The sequence below is a fragment of the Pseudorca crassidens genome, chromosome 12 (genome assembly GCF_039906515.1).
Source record: "Pseudorca crassidens isolate mPseCra1 chromosome 12, mPseCra1.hap1, whole genome shotgun sequence".
In the NCBI taxonomy this organism is placed as follows: domain Eukaryota; kingdom Metazoa; phylum Chordata; class Mammalia; order Artiodactyla; family Delphinidae; genus Pseudorca; species Pseudorca crassidens.
This window is the reverse complement of record NC_090307.1, coordinates 49,475,933-49,494,460: the sequence shown is the minus strand read 5'-3', so window position 1 is coordinate 49,494,460 and position 18,528 is coordinate 49,475,933. Positions and strand designations below refer to the sequence as shown.

At 43.9% G+C, this 18,528-nt stretch overlaps 1 protein-coding gene across 4 annotated transcripts in view; it reads right to left on the bottom strand.

The window, feature by feature from the left end:
* Nucleotides 1-18,528, bottom strand: part of KCTD1 (potassium channel tetramerization domain containing 1) — a 182,076-nt gene that overhangs the window by 16,857 nt on the left and 146,691 nt on the right. For 3 of the 4 annotated variants that reach the window (XM_067699427.1, XM_067699428.1, XM_067699424.1), the window contains exon 3: nucleotides 4,419-4,563. In XM_067699427.1, coding sequence (XP_067555528.1) covers nucleotides 4,419-4,563 — 145 coding nt within the window. Of the gene's footprint in view, nucleotides 1-4,418; nucleotides 4,564-16,427; nucleotides 17,030-18,528 lie in introns of those variants that run through there. The other variant, XM_067699426.1, reaches the window with a different exon arrangement.

Genomic DNA, 18,528 nt, shown 5'->3' with positions numbered 1-18,528 from the left:
TGACCACGGAGAAGCAGGGATACAGGCAAATCTAAGCTAGAGTAGGCACATGATGGCTTAGTGATGAATATGATGAGCCCTAAGTGACAAATTAAGGCCAGGGAAAGAGCAGCAGACAGAGTGGGCTGCTCTGAAGGGGAACAAGAAGATGGTGTGGCACATGTGTAGGTTAAGAGCCGGGTGAGGTAGGCAGGGCCTTGTGCGCTCTGACGGGGATGTGCTGCTTTGCTCCATGAACAAGGAATGGGAAACTCCTGCAGAGTTTGAAGCAGGAGCAAGTCGCTATACACGATGTTTTTTTAAAAGTGTCCCTTGGTGAGGGATGGGGTGGGAGATGGAGGAGTGGGAGAGAGAGGAGGGCATAACTATAAAAGGGCAACAGGAGGGATCCTGGCCATGATGGAAATGTTCTGTACCTTGACTGTGACAATGCTGACATCCCAGTTGTGAGGTTATAGTATAATTTTGCAAGATGTTACACTGGGGGGGAACTGAGTAACACAGGATCTCTCCATTATTTCTTACAGCTGCATGAGAACCCACCATGATCTCAAAATAAAAAGTTTAATGGAGGGCTTCCCTGGTGGCGCAGTGGTTGAGAGTCCGCCTGCCGATGCAGGGGACAAGGGTTCGTGCCCCGGTCCGGGAAGATCCCACAGGCCGCGGAGCGGCTGGGCCCGTGAGCCATGGCCGCTGAGCCTGCGCGTCTGGAGCCTGTGCTCCGCAACGGGAGAGGCCACAACAGTGAGAGGCCCGCGTACCGCAAAAAAAAAAAAAAAAAGTTTAATGGAAAGAAGTGTCTCCCGGTTTCAACATGGAGAGTGGATGAGAAGGGGTAAGGGTGGGAGACGGGACACCAATTTTGAAGGGACCCTGAGTCATCCAGAGAGTTGCCGGGCCTTGGACTAGGGAGGGGGGATGAGAGGGGTGAATTGATTCGAGAAGTATCCGGAGGGTACTCTAGGCAGAGCCACCGATGGATGGATGTGGGAGGGTAGGGCCTGGAGCAGGACGGTGGATTCTGGCATTTTCACTGAGATGGATAGGACGCAAGGGGAGAGGAGCGGGTTTCACGGTGCTGGCGGCGGGGAGGAGGCGGTGCCCCCCCGCCCCCCAGCTCCTGGGTGGGCAGCTCGTTTAAGGAGCCAGTGAACTATCCAGGTCACTGTTCTGAGTGGGCGTCTGGAAATGCAATCACCTTCAAATAGGACTAAAGGTGAAATTTCTCTCCTCCACCCACTTTCCCACTCCTAGTGCCTTCCTTCTAGGAAAACACCAGAGAGGAAGGAAACCTTGGCTCTCATTCTTTCAGCCCTTTCTCTACTCGCCGATTGCTCTCCCAGCCCTAACCCGGGAGCCAACGCCTGCCACCCGAGGCGCCGGGTCTGATGAGAGGCTGGGGTCCCAGCCGAAGCCCCGCCCACGCGCAGCAGGCCTCTCCCCCTCCCCCACTCCTTCCTTCCCTTCTGTGCCCAGTGCAGGACTCAGCCCCGCTTCGCATGTCCACGTAGGGCCTCTGCCTGCTTTCTAGAAGACTTCCCTCCGAGCTCCCGTCCGCTGCAGCTGGTGTGCGAAGCGGCCGGCTGTCAACTCTGCAGCTGGGGGTCCCTGCAGCGAGGGCCCCTCTGTCTAAACCCGTCGGCTCGCTCTGCCCTCGTGTCTAAGCAGGTGGGTCCCCAGCCCTAGACTGAGGGCTGCAGCCCGGAGAGTCCCCTGCGGCTTCTGCGGACGATGCTCGCAGATGAATGGCGTGGCACGAGGGGAAGGCAGGAAGGGGCAAGTAGAGAGAAGAGTGTATACGTTGAAGAGCATCCTTGAACACCGTCTAGGAAGGCGCCGTATTAGAGACTCGCAATACGTTTTCCTTCCTAAGTTGGAAGAGACCATCCTTGGTAAAGTTGCCGACTTTTGCATTTAGGAGCCACGTTGCACAAACCAACTTCCAATGTCTGTAAACCCTGGAATCCTGCTCAGCACTGTGAGAGGCCCGCTCTGAGAGGCCCCCGGGAACCCCCAACTGGCTGGGGAGCAACAGAGTCACAAGAGTTCCTCCGATTCATTCCAGGGTTGCGGGGAACTGCACACACTCGATACAGTTATTATTCTCTTATTTTTCTGCCAAATGTATATTGTTTTCATGTAAGAGAAATGCGTACATGATATGACCCTTCTACACTCTCTTTTCCATATGGCTAGTCATCCTTGGCCCATACCCTACAGGTCAAAGCCCTGAAGGAGAGGATGGATGAGAGCCCCCCCGAACCCCTATTAATTTGGGATCTATTCTTCTAGATCTTTTTCTATCTATTTACACATACATACCCATACGTTTTTACATAAATAGAAACATACTATACATATTCTGCAACTTAATGCTTTCACTGAAAAAAATCTTGGTGATTTTTTCCCCCATACATCAACTAATCCACAGTATGAATAGTGTGTAATATTTGTAACCATCTGCCATTGTTGAACAATTTTTGTGTCCAATTTTTACTATTACAAATATAATTATAATAAACATTCTGTGTACATATATTTTTGCATATTTATGTGTTACTTCTAGAAGATAAATTAATAGACATGGAATTGCTAAATGAAAACTAAATTAAAACTACCACTAAATTGTCCTCCAAAAATGTTTACTAGTTTTCACTCCCAACCACACTGTATGTTCCCCAATACTATCTATATATTACCAATTTTTTCATCTTTGCCAATCTGACGGATAAAAGGGGGTATCTCATTTAAGTTTTGTTTCTTTGATACTAGAGAGATTGAATATCTTTTCAAATGTTTATTGGCAATTTCTATTCTTTTCTTTGAGAAACTTTTGTTTACATTTTAAAATGTCTTCCATTGGGTTGTTTGAATGTTTCCTACAGATTTTTAGGAGCTCTTTTATGATGGATATTAATTTTTTGTTGCAAATATTTCAACTAGTCTGACACTTGTCTTTTATTTGTATATGGTGTCTTTAGTTCAACAATTTTTTTCTTTTTTTAAGGATGGCTTCTGGGTAGTAAGTCTTGCTTAAGTAGACTGCCTCATTGCCTGAAAATTATACTTTTGGAAATTCCTTTTTATTTTCTTCCAATACTTTTTATAGCTTTAATTTTTATGTTTATTCCTGGAATTTTGGTGACCTTATGACAGAGATAGGGCTCTGGCTTTACATTTTTTCCAAAGGTCTTAGTGCCAATTGTCTCACTGCCAATTACAGACTATTCCTTTCTTTTCCCACCGATTTGAAATACCACCTTTATAATATATCAAATTCCTACATACACACACATCTGTCTCCAAACCCTGTTTTTCTCCATTGATCTATGTGTATAATTTAGCCCTATCAGGATCACACTTTCTAATCACTGTAGCGCTATAGTATGTTGTGATGTCTGGTAGGACACATCCACTATTGCCCACCATTACTATCACCACCAAATATTTTTTAGCTCTTCTTAAGCATTCTTTTCTTCTACACAAACTTTATAAATGGGTCATGTTTCCTTTAAAAAAATTGTGACTTAAATGGGTTTGCACTGAATGTATAAGTTAATTTGGGCATAGCTGACATCTTTACAATATTGAAGCTTCCCAACCAGGAACAGAGAATGTCTCTTCATCTATTCAATTCTTGTTTTAAACTTGTATGTAGAGATTTGCAGTTTTCTTAATCAGGCTTTGCATATTTCTTAAGTTTATTCCTGGGTGTTATAATTTTTGTTGTTACTGTTAGTGGTACATTTTCCCATTACATTTTATAATTGGCTTTTGCTCTTCTATTGGTAAGCTATTGATTTTACTATATTGACCCTGAATGTGGATGCTTTAATGAGTTCTTTATTAGTTGTAATAGTATTTAATTGATCCTTTAGAATCTTCTATTTAGAGAAGTATTAACAGTTGCAAAGATAACATTTTTGTATACACCCTTCTAATATTAACATTTTCTATTCGTTCTTGTCTAATTTCATTGCCTAGAGTTGCCAGCACCATGTAGGACTAACTTTAACACTTGTTAGTAACTTTAAAAGGGAACGCTTCTAAAATTTTACTGGTAAGTATAATTCTTCCTTTAAATTTCTGGGAGAAAAAGTCTTTATTAAGCTAAGGAGGTTTCCTTTTATTCTCTACCTAAGACTTGTCAGAAATAAGCTTTGAATTTAACCAACTTATTTTCAATCTATTAAAATGAGTTGTAATTCTATTCTTCACATAAAAGCTGTCCTCTTTCGGCCATGTAAAACTTTAATGACCATATACTCTATTTCATTAAGACAATATAACCATGTCAGAAACCTCTGATGCCATTAGAGTTGGTGTATGTTAAAGACGTAGAACTGGAAATATTTTTTGGAGCATATCAAAACAAAGCACGTATTTATGCTGTTGGTAATTTAATATGAATCCCTCACCTTGAAATCATCAGGAATGAGGAGTTTTGATGTTCGTAGAAAATTCAAGATATATCTGAACATCTGTCCATCTCTGTCAATGAAATAGTGCTGTTTGAGACTGTCCAAAACAATGGGCTCTGTACCATCAAAAAGTCTTCCGATTCTGTGATAGGAAAGAGGGAACAGTGAAGACAATTAGAATCAATTGTTCGGCCACTAAGACTGAGAGCTACTGTTTTGTGTCACTGTCAAAGGTAGCACTTTTGAAGATGGCAGTCCGGGAAAATCACCCACTAAGTAGTTATGGCTCTCTGAGAAATACTGGCCCCTGCTTGATAAATATCTCAAGACCAGACAATTCAAAATAGTCTCAGCCTTTCTCAAGTAAATTCTATCATTCAATGTCTTTTACCTGTAAAGAAGATGTCCTGACATGGTGATTATGGCTAAGTGCTTTCATTGTAATGGAAGATCATGTCTTTCCCTCTGTGTTACTTAAAACAACCCTCTCTGCCATTATAATATATATATATATATATATATACACATATATACACATATAAATGTATATATATAATTGCTCCAAAGCGTCTTTTAAACAGATTCTACAAAAAAAGCAATTTTGTTTTTAAGAAATCTGTTTTCTGAGCTTTCCCTACCCATGACTCCCAAATTTTCTAAAAATAAAGCAATGCCTATATGCTAACATCTACATTTAATTATAAAAAACAATAATTGAGAATATCACTCATCTAAGAGAATATGTTTTCCATTAACAATATGCAGTCTAGTTTCCTAGGTCTCAGCAAAAATCATCTGTAACAGCCAGGAATCGTTATAAAATATAAACATTTGACCACCCAAAAAGTATGACCTAGTGCTGAAACATAAGTGGCTATGGGTAATTTTTAAAAACAGGAATCTATAATATGTTTTTCCTCTTTACAGTAAACATTTGAAAAGTGTGCTACAGTTAAAGCATTTTGTATCCATTATCATTTATCTCTTTAAGGAAGGCTGAAACTATACACTTCAGTATATACTCAGTTAATAGAAAGCAGTCACATCTATAGTATGAACAGGTAGAGTGTTGGCTAATGACAAATAAATATCCTGTATCAGAAAATAGAATTTACACACTTGAAATCTCTTCCTTTGCCAAGAGGTGCATTTGATTTTCATGAACAGTGTAGGCAGGAAAATGGTTCCATTTTTTAAGAAAAGATTTTGTAGAACTCATGACAAGTCTCTCTCTGATTTGGAACACCACTTTATTTCTTTGATGATGATTTTGATTTGAAGATGATTTTGAAATTTTCTAATCTTATTGTTGAAATGGGACAGATGTAATGGTAAATCGACAATTCCATCCCTCTTAAAATACAACAAACCAACCAACAAATAGGAAAGCTGCTCCCTTCCCTCCCCAAAAAGAAAGACTTGTGAATCTGTTTCAATAACAATCTTTGAAAGATAATTAGAAAACTCATGTCCTACCTGAAGGTAGTAAGCGCAAAGAAGAAAGCAACTAATTAGTCAGATCGTATTTTTAAAACTCAATGTATTTCTCTCAACTACTATTTTTATCCAACTTTCCACGAACTGAAGGTGATCATCCAGGGTGTAGGTTACAACCATCCTGGGATTCTTGCACCACATGCTACCTTGTCATTCATTTCTCATAAACACATCAATCAAATGGTAGACTATAGAAAGAAGAGGCAGCGAAACTAAAACACATTTTGTCACGCATTTATACGGTTTCCAGGACAGTTTGGTGCAGGACGGGAAAGAATAAGACTTCTTTGCCTATGATGAAAACATTCTACTCTTCACTGTTAATGATAAATTTACAGTTGACAGGGGAAGAAAAGGGAACTATATTTATTAAGTGTTTTCCAGATAACTTACACTCACCTAAGCACTTTATGTATGCAACAAATCCATTATCCTCCTTTTAAGATGAAGAAATAGGCTCAAAATGATGAGTAACTTGCCCAACTAGTTAAGTAGCATTGGGGGATTTGGGCACAGTCTGTTTGATCTTAAAGGGGCCTCCCTACAATGATTGGAATGAAAAGAATTACCACTGCTGAATGAAAGCTTTCGGTCTAGAGTTTTCATTTCTACCTCACATTTGTTCAGCAAGAGTTTTATAATGAAATCCAAGCGTGTACACTGATTATTTTTGTGGCCTGAAGTAAATTAATATCAAAGATTACAAGTCACTTCACTAATGAGATGAAAAGTAAATATTTTATTCTTAAATAAATCCCAGGCTTTTAATTTTTAAATACTCAATTTCAAAATCTAGACTTGGAAGGTCGCCAGCACAGAATGAGTGATTAAATAAATCTTCACGGGCTTCCCTGGTGGCGCAGTGGTTGTAAGTCTGCCTCCCGATGCAGGGGGACACGGGCTTGTGCCCCGGTCCGGGAAGATCCCACATGCCGCGGAGCGGCTGGGCCCGTGAGCCATGGCCACTGGGCCTGCGCGTCCGGAGCCTGTGCTCCGCAACGGGAGAGGCCACAACAGTGAGAGGCTCGCGTACCGCAATAAACAAACAAACAAACAAACAAACAAACAAATAAATAAAATAAATCTTCACGGAGTGAATGGGTAAAGCAGTGACTGAGTGAGGAGGGGAATGAGGCTCCGCCAGTTACTAGCTGTAATCTGGGTAAATCAACTTCTCTGCGTCTCCATTTCTTTTATAAAGGTACCCTTTTTCTCAGGGTTGATGAAAAATACAGAAAGAGTCATGGCACGCTCAAAAAGAACACAGCAAAAGCAAGTACCCCAAAGGAGCAAACGAAAACTACAATGTCTACGAAAACAGTTCTTAGAAGCCTGCGGGCACTGTAGGGAACAGGACTGAAGGAGTAAAAGGAAGAATCTTGGCTTAAGTGTACTGATACAGAGCTTTCCAAGACAGGAGAAACGTGTTGTGTAAGCGGCTTTTAGGATACCATCAAAACAAAACAAACAAAACCCACCTCCAGCAGACACGGGAAACTGCGCATAGTTGCAATCAGAAGCGCCTTCAGATCTGACTTGGATGACGTAGGAAAAGAGGCAAAGGAAAGAGGAGGGAAATCTGAAAGGAGACCCAGCGCGGGTGGGGTGGGGGCGGGGGGGGGCAGGGAGGTGACTGCGACCTCTGGGCGAGGCAGTGGGAAAAATGGAGCCTGTAGGTGGAATCATTCAAGCCGAAAGGGGGTGAGAAGCTGGAAGGACTGGACTCCCCGCGTTAGATGAGAAACCCACCGAAGCCCCGGAACCTGCGTTGGTCCGGAACCTTCGCTTCGAGCTTGCGCCAGGCTGGGGAGGGCGCGCTCTGCGGACCAGAAGGTGGGAAGGGCGTGGCCTGAAATTGGTGGGAAAACCCTCCCGCCTTCTGCGCGGGGCGGAAGGAGCTGGAGAGGAGGAGGACGGCGGGATCGGGAAGGAAGAACCCGTGGCCACATGAATGCACATTCTGGCTGCGGTGAAAGGCCCCTGGGAGAAGAAAGAGTCCCTGCGTTTGGGTCAACAAAGGTTTGAAGTAATAAAAAGAGACACTGCTGCAGATTTTTGCTAACTTTAAAAAGAGGAGGTTTTGAATTTGTGAAAACAATGCGGAAAGACAGGGTGGTGCCAGTGATCGTAAAATGGGGTCCTGGGTCTGTTTCGAGATTGAATGTGCTGTGGAAAAGCATTGTTTGGCTAAGCAAATAGAGGGGAACATCGACACAGGCTGTATTTCTTGTGGACATATGAATGGAGTTACAAATCAACTGCAGTGACTTGTAAACTCTGGTGCCTGAAAACTATGTGGAACTGATTACAGTTTGCTAACCTTGGAGAACATTCCTGTTTTTCAACTGACCAAGACCAAGCTTGCTACGGATGATGTACAGCTGCTTTTTTGTTTTTTAACACTCATTGAACCAAGTGGCAATGCAGGGAAAAACTTCCTTCCACAAGTTTATTTTTTTGACATGTATTTTTTAACATTCTACTTTGGACAGTTTCAAACTTTATGCCAAAGCAGAGAAAATAATATAATGAACCCCCATGTGTCCACCCAGCTTCTAAAGCTATCAATTCTTGTCCAGTCTTGTTTCACCTGTACCTCTATGCCTCCCTCTCCCCCTCTGGAGTTTCTAAGTAAATTGCAAACACACTTTTTTTTTTTTTTTTTTTTTTTTTGCGGTACGCGGGCCTCTCACTGTTGTGGCCTCTCCCGTAGCGGAGCACGGGCTCCGGACGCGCAGGCTCAGCGGCCATGGCTCACGGGCCCAGCTGCTCCGCAGCATGTGGGATCTTCCCGGACCAGGGCACGAACCCGTGTCCCCTGAATCGGCAGGCGGACTCTCAACCACTGCGCCACCAGGGAAGCCCCCATACTATCATTTTTATCTGCAAATATTTCATTAATTAAAAGAATTATAAAGGTTCACTAAAAAAATGCATTAACAGATATTAAAATACATTCCTCTTTTTTGCTTTTTAGTATTAACTCTGTTGACTACTTTTGTTTATGGTGGAAATAATGCAGCCCAAATCTCCAAGGAAATTAAGCTCCTTTTGGTGGAAAGTTAGTCTGCTTCCTCACTGTGGCTCCCCCTCTCCCTGGCATTAAAGAATGGTCTTAAATAAAAGAGAATATAGGGATAGGACCTGACTTACCTGACTTAGTGTGAATCAATCACTGAGAATTTTTTCTTGTGTAGTCATTCATTTAGAGGACCTGGTTTCTCTAATTTACCGTGACTCAGTTCCTTAAGAATTTCTCTTTCCTTTTTTATTGTGTAGTCATTCAGTTATTCATCCATTCTTTCCACCAATATTCACTCAACCTGGCCATGTGAAATACAGGGGACGCAGTGGAGAATAAGCCACACTCTTGACTTTTGTGGAATTTAACAGTCTGTGGGGCTGGGAATTGCAGGTCAAGTGCAGTGTGATTGAGTGCGCCAGTGGGTATGCAGAGTGGGCTATGGCAGTACACAGGGAAGAAAAAGAAAGTCCACTGGAGAACCTGAATGATATGCAGAAGTTGGCCAAGTACAGGGGTGGGAGGTAAGGTTCGATAAGAAAGGAGAGGGGTAGGGAAGATACAAAGGCTTGAAGCTGGAAAAAAACAGACATGTGATTACTCTCCACTGGGGCCAACTGAAAAATGAGGCTGGGGCAGCAGAAATCAGCTTAAGTCAGATCACAAAGAGCTGTGTAAGCCAGGTCAAGGAGTTTGGATTTGGTTCTGAGGGCGATGGGGACTGATGTCAGGCTACGCTCTCAGCGATGTTAAGGAGAAGAGCTCCTTTAGAAGTGAGACAATCAAAACACTGAAATCACAGCTCCTCACAGATGCAGCTTGTAACTTATCCAAGTCCTGCCTCCTTTGCTTTGCTTTCGACTGTGTCATTTGTATAGAGCAGTGCTTCTTAACCCTGGCTGCACAATGGAATCACCTGGGGACCTTTTAAAAAATACAGATGCCCAGTGCCACATATTCTGATGTAATTATTGGTCGGGCTTGGGACCCAAGCATCTGCATCTCTTAAAAAGCTCCCCAAGGAAGTCTAATGAACAGCTGAGTTGAGAAGCAGTGCAAAGGCGGATGAGCAGAGACACTAGAGAGGAGCAAGTCGACGTCGTCGACTGGAGATGCTCTCAGTTAGTCATTCTGTCACTCTGAACTGTCACAGCACTTTTTCTTAAATAGCCAACCACACTTTTAGAGGTGACAATCTCCAGGATGGCCTAGATCAACGTCCCGTTTTACAAATGGAGAAATGTAATGCTCTAGGATGCACAGCTGGCCAGACAGACAGCTGGCTGTAAACCCTCCATGCTGCCCCTGGGGGGATGGGCAGAAGACGGTCACATTGAAGCCCATGGAGGACACCCTCCCACGAGTCCACCAATCAGTAGCATGTTACTTTTCTTAAAAATCTGATTTACAGAGTACTTTTCTATTGAATAATTTTGTTTTCAGAAGCACTTGTGGCTTCATACTTTTTCATGTCTACTAACTCAAGTTAGTAGATTGCCAACCAATTTTCTGTCCTAATATATATACCTAAGGAAGATGGTGAATGAGGTAGAGGGCTGGGTGAAGGTGTGTGTGTTTGTGTTGTGCAGTTGCGTGTGCGTGTGTGTGTGTGTGTCTGTGTTTGTAGGTGTGGGTACACAAACGAGAGGTATGTGGGGAGCTGTCACTGTAGTGGAACCTGGACTCGGAACAGCAGGGAAGGAAGGAGATGGGGACAGAAAAGTCAGCATTGCAACCAGTGGGTCCCCTTCCCTCCTTTCTGCTGAGATGGGAGAGGAAGGATACAAAATGGGTGGAAGGGAAGAGAAGTGCTAGGTTGATATCTCAAACTTTTTGAAATGTGAGGGTTCAATGTTGTATTCTGTTTTTGCATATATATATATATTTAAATTTATTTATATTTTTGGCTGCGTTGGGTCTTCGTTGCTGAGCGCGGGCCTTTCTCTAGTTGCGGCGAGCAGGGTCTTCTCTTGTTGCAGAGCATGGGCTCTAGGCGCGCACGCTCTAGGCGCATGCCGCGTAGTTGCAGCACGCAGGCTCAGTAGTTGTGGTGCACGGGCTTAGTTGCTCCGTGGCATGTGGGATCTTCCCGGACCAGGGATCGAGCCCGTGTCTGCTGCATTGGCAGGCGGATTCCTAACCACTGTGCCACCAGGGAAGTCCAAGCATATATTTTTAAATGTCCATAATAAAAAGTTTTTCTTAAAAAAAGGGGGAGATTGGGGCTTCCTGCAGGAGGCACCCCTGTGCTGGGTCTTCAGGATCACCAGGTATAAGGGGAAGGGCACAGGGACTTGGAGAAGGGATTTCAGGCAAGAAAGAGCCTGTTGGGTGAGGTGGGCAACACCAACAAGTGAGAAGCATCTCTCTCAAAGGGTCAACCTGAGCAGAGCATGTGAGGCCACAAGAGCTTGGCCGTGGTGCCTTCAGTAATATCTCGGAAGCCCCTGGATGTTCAGCTCTGACTCACAGGCCTGGGTTGGAATCCTGGCTTTACCATCTTCAGGACCAAATCGGTTTGAGTTTTGATTTCTTCATCTGAGGAATGGGATAATACCCTGTCCAAAGAATTCTTACGAGGAATAAATGGATGTCTAATACGAGCTACATTTACCGAGTGCTCCACATGCAGGGCACAGTACTGAGCCTTCACAACAACTCTGCTAGGTAGACACCATCACCCTCGTTTTACAGGTGAAGACACTGCAGCCAGTCCACCAGCGCTGAGGCAGTGGGACTGCAGAGCCCAGCTCAGGGCCACTCCCTTACTGCCCAGTGGTCGCTCTGCCTCTCGGTTAAGCCTGGGCTCCGTAAATGTTGACAGATTTTCATCCTTTGGAGATGACATGCAATGCCCAAACAGAATCCGATGGTATATAAAATCCTGTTGTGCATCTTAAATCGGAAGACTTTTTATTTCTTTGGCTGTGCCCCCGGGCATTCGGGATCTTAGTTCCCAGACCAGGGATCCAACTTGCGCCCCCTGTGGTGGAAGCACGGAGTCTTAACCACTGGACCACCAGGGAAGTCCCGGAAGACAACTTTTTACATCACCTGGTCCTGCTCTTTGGTTTGAGCAAGTGTCTGTTTTAAGATGATTTCTAGGGCAAAGGGCTACTTTTTAAGGTCAGTCCTGGATCAGAGCATCATGGTGTCCCATGGGAGCCCACTTTGGTATTTTCGGCTCCAGCGGTTTCTGTTTAGGCTTCCCCTTGCTTTCTCTGTGGGCAGGCAAGCCCGCACGTGTGCACCAGTCAGCCCCCCAGGTCACCCCCACTGCTCCCAACGGGCTGTTCTATATTTGGAGGTATTTGTGACACACTCCTTTTTTCTCTTGACTTAAAACTCTAGAATATGTTTTCCATTTTACAGTAATAATTACTATTCAGAGAAAACATGTTATAAAACGTTTTTTGAGTTTGTGTTAGGCATTCTGCTAAAAATTCTATGAATTATCTGCTTTAATCCTCACAGCAATGGTAGAGTATTTACAGGTGATACTTCGATGTTAGTGATGGAGAAACTGAGGCGCAGAGCCACCAGGTCACTGCTGAACTATGCAGCCTCCCGTCCTGGAAGAGGGAGGGCCAGCCCAGCCTCGACACTGTCTCCGACTCTCAGTGTCCGTCTGTCCCAGAACACTTGCTCCTTTCCCACTCAGACACCTCCTGCCAACCTTTCTGCATCCTGCAGCTGCACTCCAGTTTTCTTGTTTCCAGTTTCTTGTTACATAAGCAAACTCTTTTGCATGTGTTCCCGTTGAATTTAACTTATTTTTGAGTGACTGTTCTTATTCCTGGGATTCTGAGTTAGCCCCAGCTGTTGAAGGAGTGCCTTCCTATATGATGAAACATTCCTGACTCTTCCATTTGTGCCCTCAATCTCCCTCATAAATGGCATGAACTCAGCCCATCCCCGTGTGGCTGTGCTCTCCCAGCGGCCCCACTCTCTCCACCATACTTTGAGGCTATCAGTAAAAACAGGATGTGGAACGGAGCCTGTCCCTATTTCCTCTGGTATCTTACTATCCCAGGCTGTTGGGACTGGCTTACAGGACGTCACAGCAGTCCTTTCAAATAAAATCATCCTATTAATTATATGACACTCGGAGAGGGCTAGGGCGAACCCAGCTGTTTCTGTTTTCAATTTAACAATTTTTTCCTACTTGTAATGGAGCCAGCAAAACAGAAGTTTACAGGGAAGTATTTACATATTTTGCTTAGTACCTAGAAGTGAAAAAACCAGAGGCTTCACACAGTGCTTAATATAAAAAGAAAGAACAAGAAAAATATAATTTACTTAAAGGCGAGGTAAAGGCTTTTTGAAAACCTAACAGAAGATGTATGGAAGAAAGTAAGTGAATCTATACTGTCTCCTTTGTACCCCTATCCTGCTACACACACACACACACACACACACACACACACACACACACACACACACACACGTCACTACCAACACCATTCAAGAGTCTTATGAGTATCATTCAAATACTCAGGAGTATTGAAAGGTGGTTGGATGAATGAAAATGAATTATTCTGTCACTGTATGACTTCAGAGTGACTAGGAGGCTTAAAAGCACTTTCAGAAACTAGGCTTTTGAGTTTGAGATGACGAAGACAAAGGGAGGAGATTTAGCCCCAGGACTGTGAGTTATACCTCCTTAGAAGAAGGAAAGAAAGTTGCTAATTGGACAAGAGTCATGTTTACAGAGCTTCAGAAGGATCTACACATTTGAAAGAATATAAAAAATGTCCACCCTACCCTTTTGTTGGAAACACCGTCTAATTGCCTCTTCAAACCACAATGCACGTTGTACCTGGTTGGCTTTGTACTCTGAGAAGCGTAAGATTTCGAATTGATGTCGCAAGATTATTTACATAGTCACCAAATCAAAAGTGACATGTGAAAAATATGAAGTTTGTATCAGCTCGTGATTCAAAGACAACATTCTCGGGTGTGTGGGGTTGAGAAATAAGCAAAGTGGCTGTTCACAGCACCTGCCTTTGGCTGTACCACGGTCAACGATGTGCTGTCACAGGTGTGTGTCTTGTGCAACCGTCCACGCCCTTCTGGGGCTCAGGCTTGGTTTACCACAGTTTAAGAATTTACCCAAAGGCATCAAGCCGACTCGCTGGGCGGTGGGTGTATCTATCGATGTTTCTTCCCGTCCCTTCCAACAAAAACCAGAACCAAGCCCTGAGCTGCAAAACATTTGAAGAAACAAAAGTATCCCAGCTAACGACAAGAATTTCTCATGTTTCTTCTTCCTTTCTGTGATCATATAGAGAACGGGACAGACTGCAGGAGTCATCTGATAACCATTTGCTTCCCCTATCTTTTGTTCACATAACTTTTCATTTGCAAGTCCTGAGTGAAAGTACACTAAAGCCAAATCTGCTTTTACAAATAACTACTCTCTCGAAGCTTTTGCATCTGCATAAAGGATTACAGATGGGTCCTTCAAGAGCCTGTCAGGACGTGTGTTTGGAAATACAGACTGTGTCGTCACTGTTGGGTTTCTGTGATCGTCACAGATGTCTGCCAGCGTGGAGACCAGAGCTTCATTCACACTGATCATGGCTCCCCAGGTTTGCTTCGCTGTTATAACCTTTATTCCGGCCCATTTTAACGTGTCCAACAATTTTCTCTGAATTCCACCCTTCATGCCACCTTGTTCCTTCTGTAACGTATCATCAAAATGGTGATGTTGTGATGAAGTACCTCAAGTACCACTAAGATCATGAATCGGCAGGATACACTCAAAAGATCCTTCTTTTTTTCTTTGACATTAACTCTCTTGCACCGCTTTGAGACTAGAAGGGTTTTCATTTTTTAGGTAAGCTCTGAAGCTCTCAGGAACTTCTAAGCTGTTTTTTAAAAAAAAAAAAAAAAAATCAAGTTTTGGAGGGGTGGCAGGCACCTAGCCAAGCCCTAATGAGGCTGGGTGGGAGTTACGGAGCACGTTCAGCTCAAATCATGGAAACAGGTCTGGGTGAGTTCAGATTCACCTCTCGGTTATGAAGCCCTCTGAACCTGGTGAGTTCCGCCACTGTTTGAAAGTGGTGGTTAGCTGTTACGCACAGTTGTAATTTACCTTCTGAATATGGGGAACACAATAAGAAAAGGTGCACAGGGGTAAAAATAATCATTACCACCAAAAAAGATAAACAGCGAGGTCATTACTAAGCAAATCGACACATGGCATTTATGTGGCAGCAGGAAGCCATTATCCAAGTGACTGTGTCATTTCTACTGACACTGAATCTTGATTAGATTCAGACAGTCCAGCAAAAAACTGTTATAATGGTGGGACTGAAGAAAGTTTTGGGTTTTTTTTTAACTTTTTTTTTTTGCAAATGGAATTGCCACCCAGTTGGAACTTCTGGGTGTCTGCCTTTGGAGTATGACCACATGAAATGCATATGCCTTGTAAGAGCACAACTGACTTCTCATCCCTCACCACCTCTCACATCCCTCATCCTCCCACCAGGACCACCCTGGGCACATTAGAAGCCACACGTCAAGCATCAGGCACCCACTTCAGCTTGCTATTTTGGAGACAAATCGTTGCTACTTTCTATCTCCAGGCACCTTGAGAGTAACCCTTCAGAAGCATAATATTGATAATTCATCAACTTGAGTCAATAAATCCTGCATTTCTAATGAAAAGAAATGGCATTTTAATGGGTTATTTATATACTGATAATAGAACAAACTGGCAGACATGGCAGACGCAGTGAAACGGACTCTTCTAAGACCACAGCTCAAGTTTCAGCAGAGGGCATCTGGGTGTTCGGTGGACCCATAAGGGAGCCTTCAGTGTGACTTTCAGAGTTTTAAGTCCTCAGAGTTCACATGCAAATTATAACATCATGTGATTTTGTTTTGAATAAATGCTTCTCTTCAGAAATTAAGGGAGGGGAAGTTTATTTTCTGCATTGGCTTAATAAAAAAGACTCCCCCAACTTGAGAATAACTTGTGCATTGTTTTATTCCAGGCAAGAATACACACAGCATAGACACCTCGCTGTATCCTGCACAGAGAGATACGGAGAGATTTCATCTCTCTGCAGAGTAGACCATAGCGGTCTGGGAAGACGGAATTAAGAGCTATATGGTAGACACAAGCTCTGGGGTGTGATATTCGGCCCACAGAGCTCTCTACATAGCCAAAATGCGGTTTGTCTTTTGGAAATTCACCTAAAATTAACGTTGGTTCTCATTTGCCATAAAAAAGCTCTCAAATGAAGCCCTCAGCCAGAATCAGAGTTATGTGACCAACAGAAACTACAGGATTTAAGGAACCAAAGTCACAGGAGATATGTGAGCTGGGCTGTGGAAAATAACACTGTCCATTTTAAGCCCTTCTACTGGACCTGTTCTCAAGAACACAGTAAAGTGGAACATATTTTTCACATATTAACCTTGTAGGAAATTACCAGAATCTTCTACGAAATACCTATGAATTAACTTTTTCGAACAAGTAAATAGAACATATAGTTTATTATCAAAGTACTTCTTGTATGATGAGGCAGGAAACATGAAAGTACAATAACGAACACAGGGCAAAAACAACGCTGGCGTTGCCCAGTGACACCATTTATCACGACAGATCAAAATGAGCACAGTCCGTATTATTGTCCCAAGTGCTGAGAATCCAGCCAGAAGCACTAAGAAAAGCCTCGCTCCAACACTGTGTCTCTAGCCACACCACCGCTGTCCCCGCCATGCTGCAGGGGGATGCATTGCTGCTTCACTGCCCTCCTCTGCAGATCTGTGGCCCAAACTCGGAGATGCAGGCGGATTACCTGGATGCCAATGAAAACTGCTCATTTCCCTCACATCCTGGGATACAGATGGCGGCCGGAGACAAGGAATCTGCATTCTTTCAAGCATCTGGAGATGATCCGAGGGGCTCAGGGAGGAGGGGCTCAGTTGGAGGAAAACATTCTGAAGGCAGGTGTCACCCTTCTGTTAATCTGGCTCATTGGTCTCTGGGTTGTGACTGGATTGATGTATTCCCTTCTCCTTACCTTTTCCCTTCAGCGTAATTAGCCTAGAAAATTCCTTTCTGGTCTCTCTCTGCCTTGAAGGAAAAAGGATGTTAATCTTTGCTGCCCAGATTGGACTAGGCTTGCCGTTACGATCTGACATCACTGTTAGCACCTGATGATTCAAAATGTTTGACCTTCACACTGCAGCAGCCCTGTGATGGCTGAGCTGCTCCAGGTCAGAACAAAACTCACTCAAGTCAACTAAGCAAAACTCATTCAACATTCGACCAATATTTATCAAGCATTGCCAGGCACAGTTCAAAGCACTGAAGACTACTGGTAGATGTATTATTTGTTTTAAAACTTAAAGCGTAAGCTTAGAGGGCATGTTTTAGAAATAAATTTAAAACTTTTTGAAAACAATTTTTCTGATTGGTGCAGGCACGTGTGTTTTGTGCAGTGGTGTGAACCTGCGATAGTTTGCTATATCGCGGGGCACTCGGGTCCGCTGCTCCAGTAGCAACGGGAAAGGGAGGAGGCCAGCAGAGAGGCGGTGACTAACACATCAGTGGACCTAGATGCCCCTAACCTGATTAGCAGCCCTACGTATCCTGGCACCCGGTAGACCACTCCTTCCCGTGGGCACAGCGTGCTGGGGCCGAAGCTGGTCACTGAATGTTGTGCCAATGATTTTCTCTTCACAGGTCAACCCAGTGGCCATCAGCAGGTGGCAAGATCACTGGTCCAAGGCCAACTTTGTCCCTTGCTGTGGGATGACTGTGTGCACTGGACATGGGGGCATGAAAAAAAGAGCTTCCTGAAACCCACAGGCAAATAAGAACAAGATTCATTTATCCCATTGCCCAGTCTAAGGCGGTGCTTTGCAGACTTTTTAAAGTCATGACACACATAGAAAATGATAGCACTGTATTTGTATGACACTGGACGGCAGGAGACCAAGCCGGGAGCTCCGGCACCACGGGGGTGGCAGGGCTCACACATGCCCCAGCACTGACCCAGGGTTAGGTGAAGGCCACCTGGAGAATAAAATAGCTTGAGATATTGTAGAAGAGCTGTCCCCTTGGCTAAAGCTCACCTTTAGAACACAGTTCCAGAAGGTGGGAAGATGGACTGCATAGCTGAACACGGGAAGCGTTAGCAAATCCCATGCCCAGGTCCAGACCAATGAAATCAGAAACTTTGTGGGAAGGACCAGGTTGTTTTTTGAATCCCAGTTGATTCTAACATGCCCCCAGGATTGAGAAGCATGGCTATAGAAGAATTAAAAAACCAAGGCCCTGGAGTCAGAGTGGGAGTTGGAATCCTGGCTCTTCCCCATTTGCCGAATAAGACTGAACACGTTGCTGAGCCTCGTAGAGCTGCGTGTTCTTATCTGCAACAGTGCCTCCTATAAATAGCTTATGGCGGCGCACGAATGATATAGGGAACGAGCCCAGTCCAGCTTTAAACGTAACTTTCTATTTTGAATAGCTTTATTCAATTACTTGACCTTCATTGTTTTGAGGATCTGGCCTCTGGGTACAGAATCTTACCCAGTAATTAATCCATATATCAAGCAAACTTGTGAACG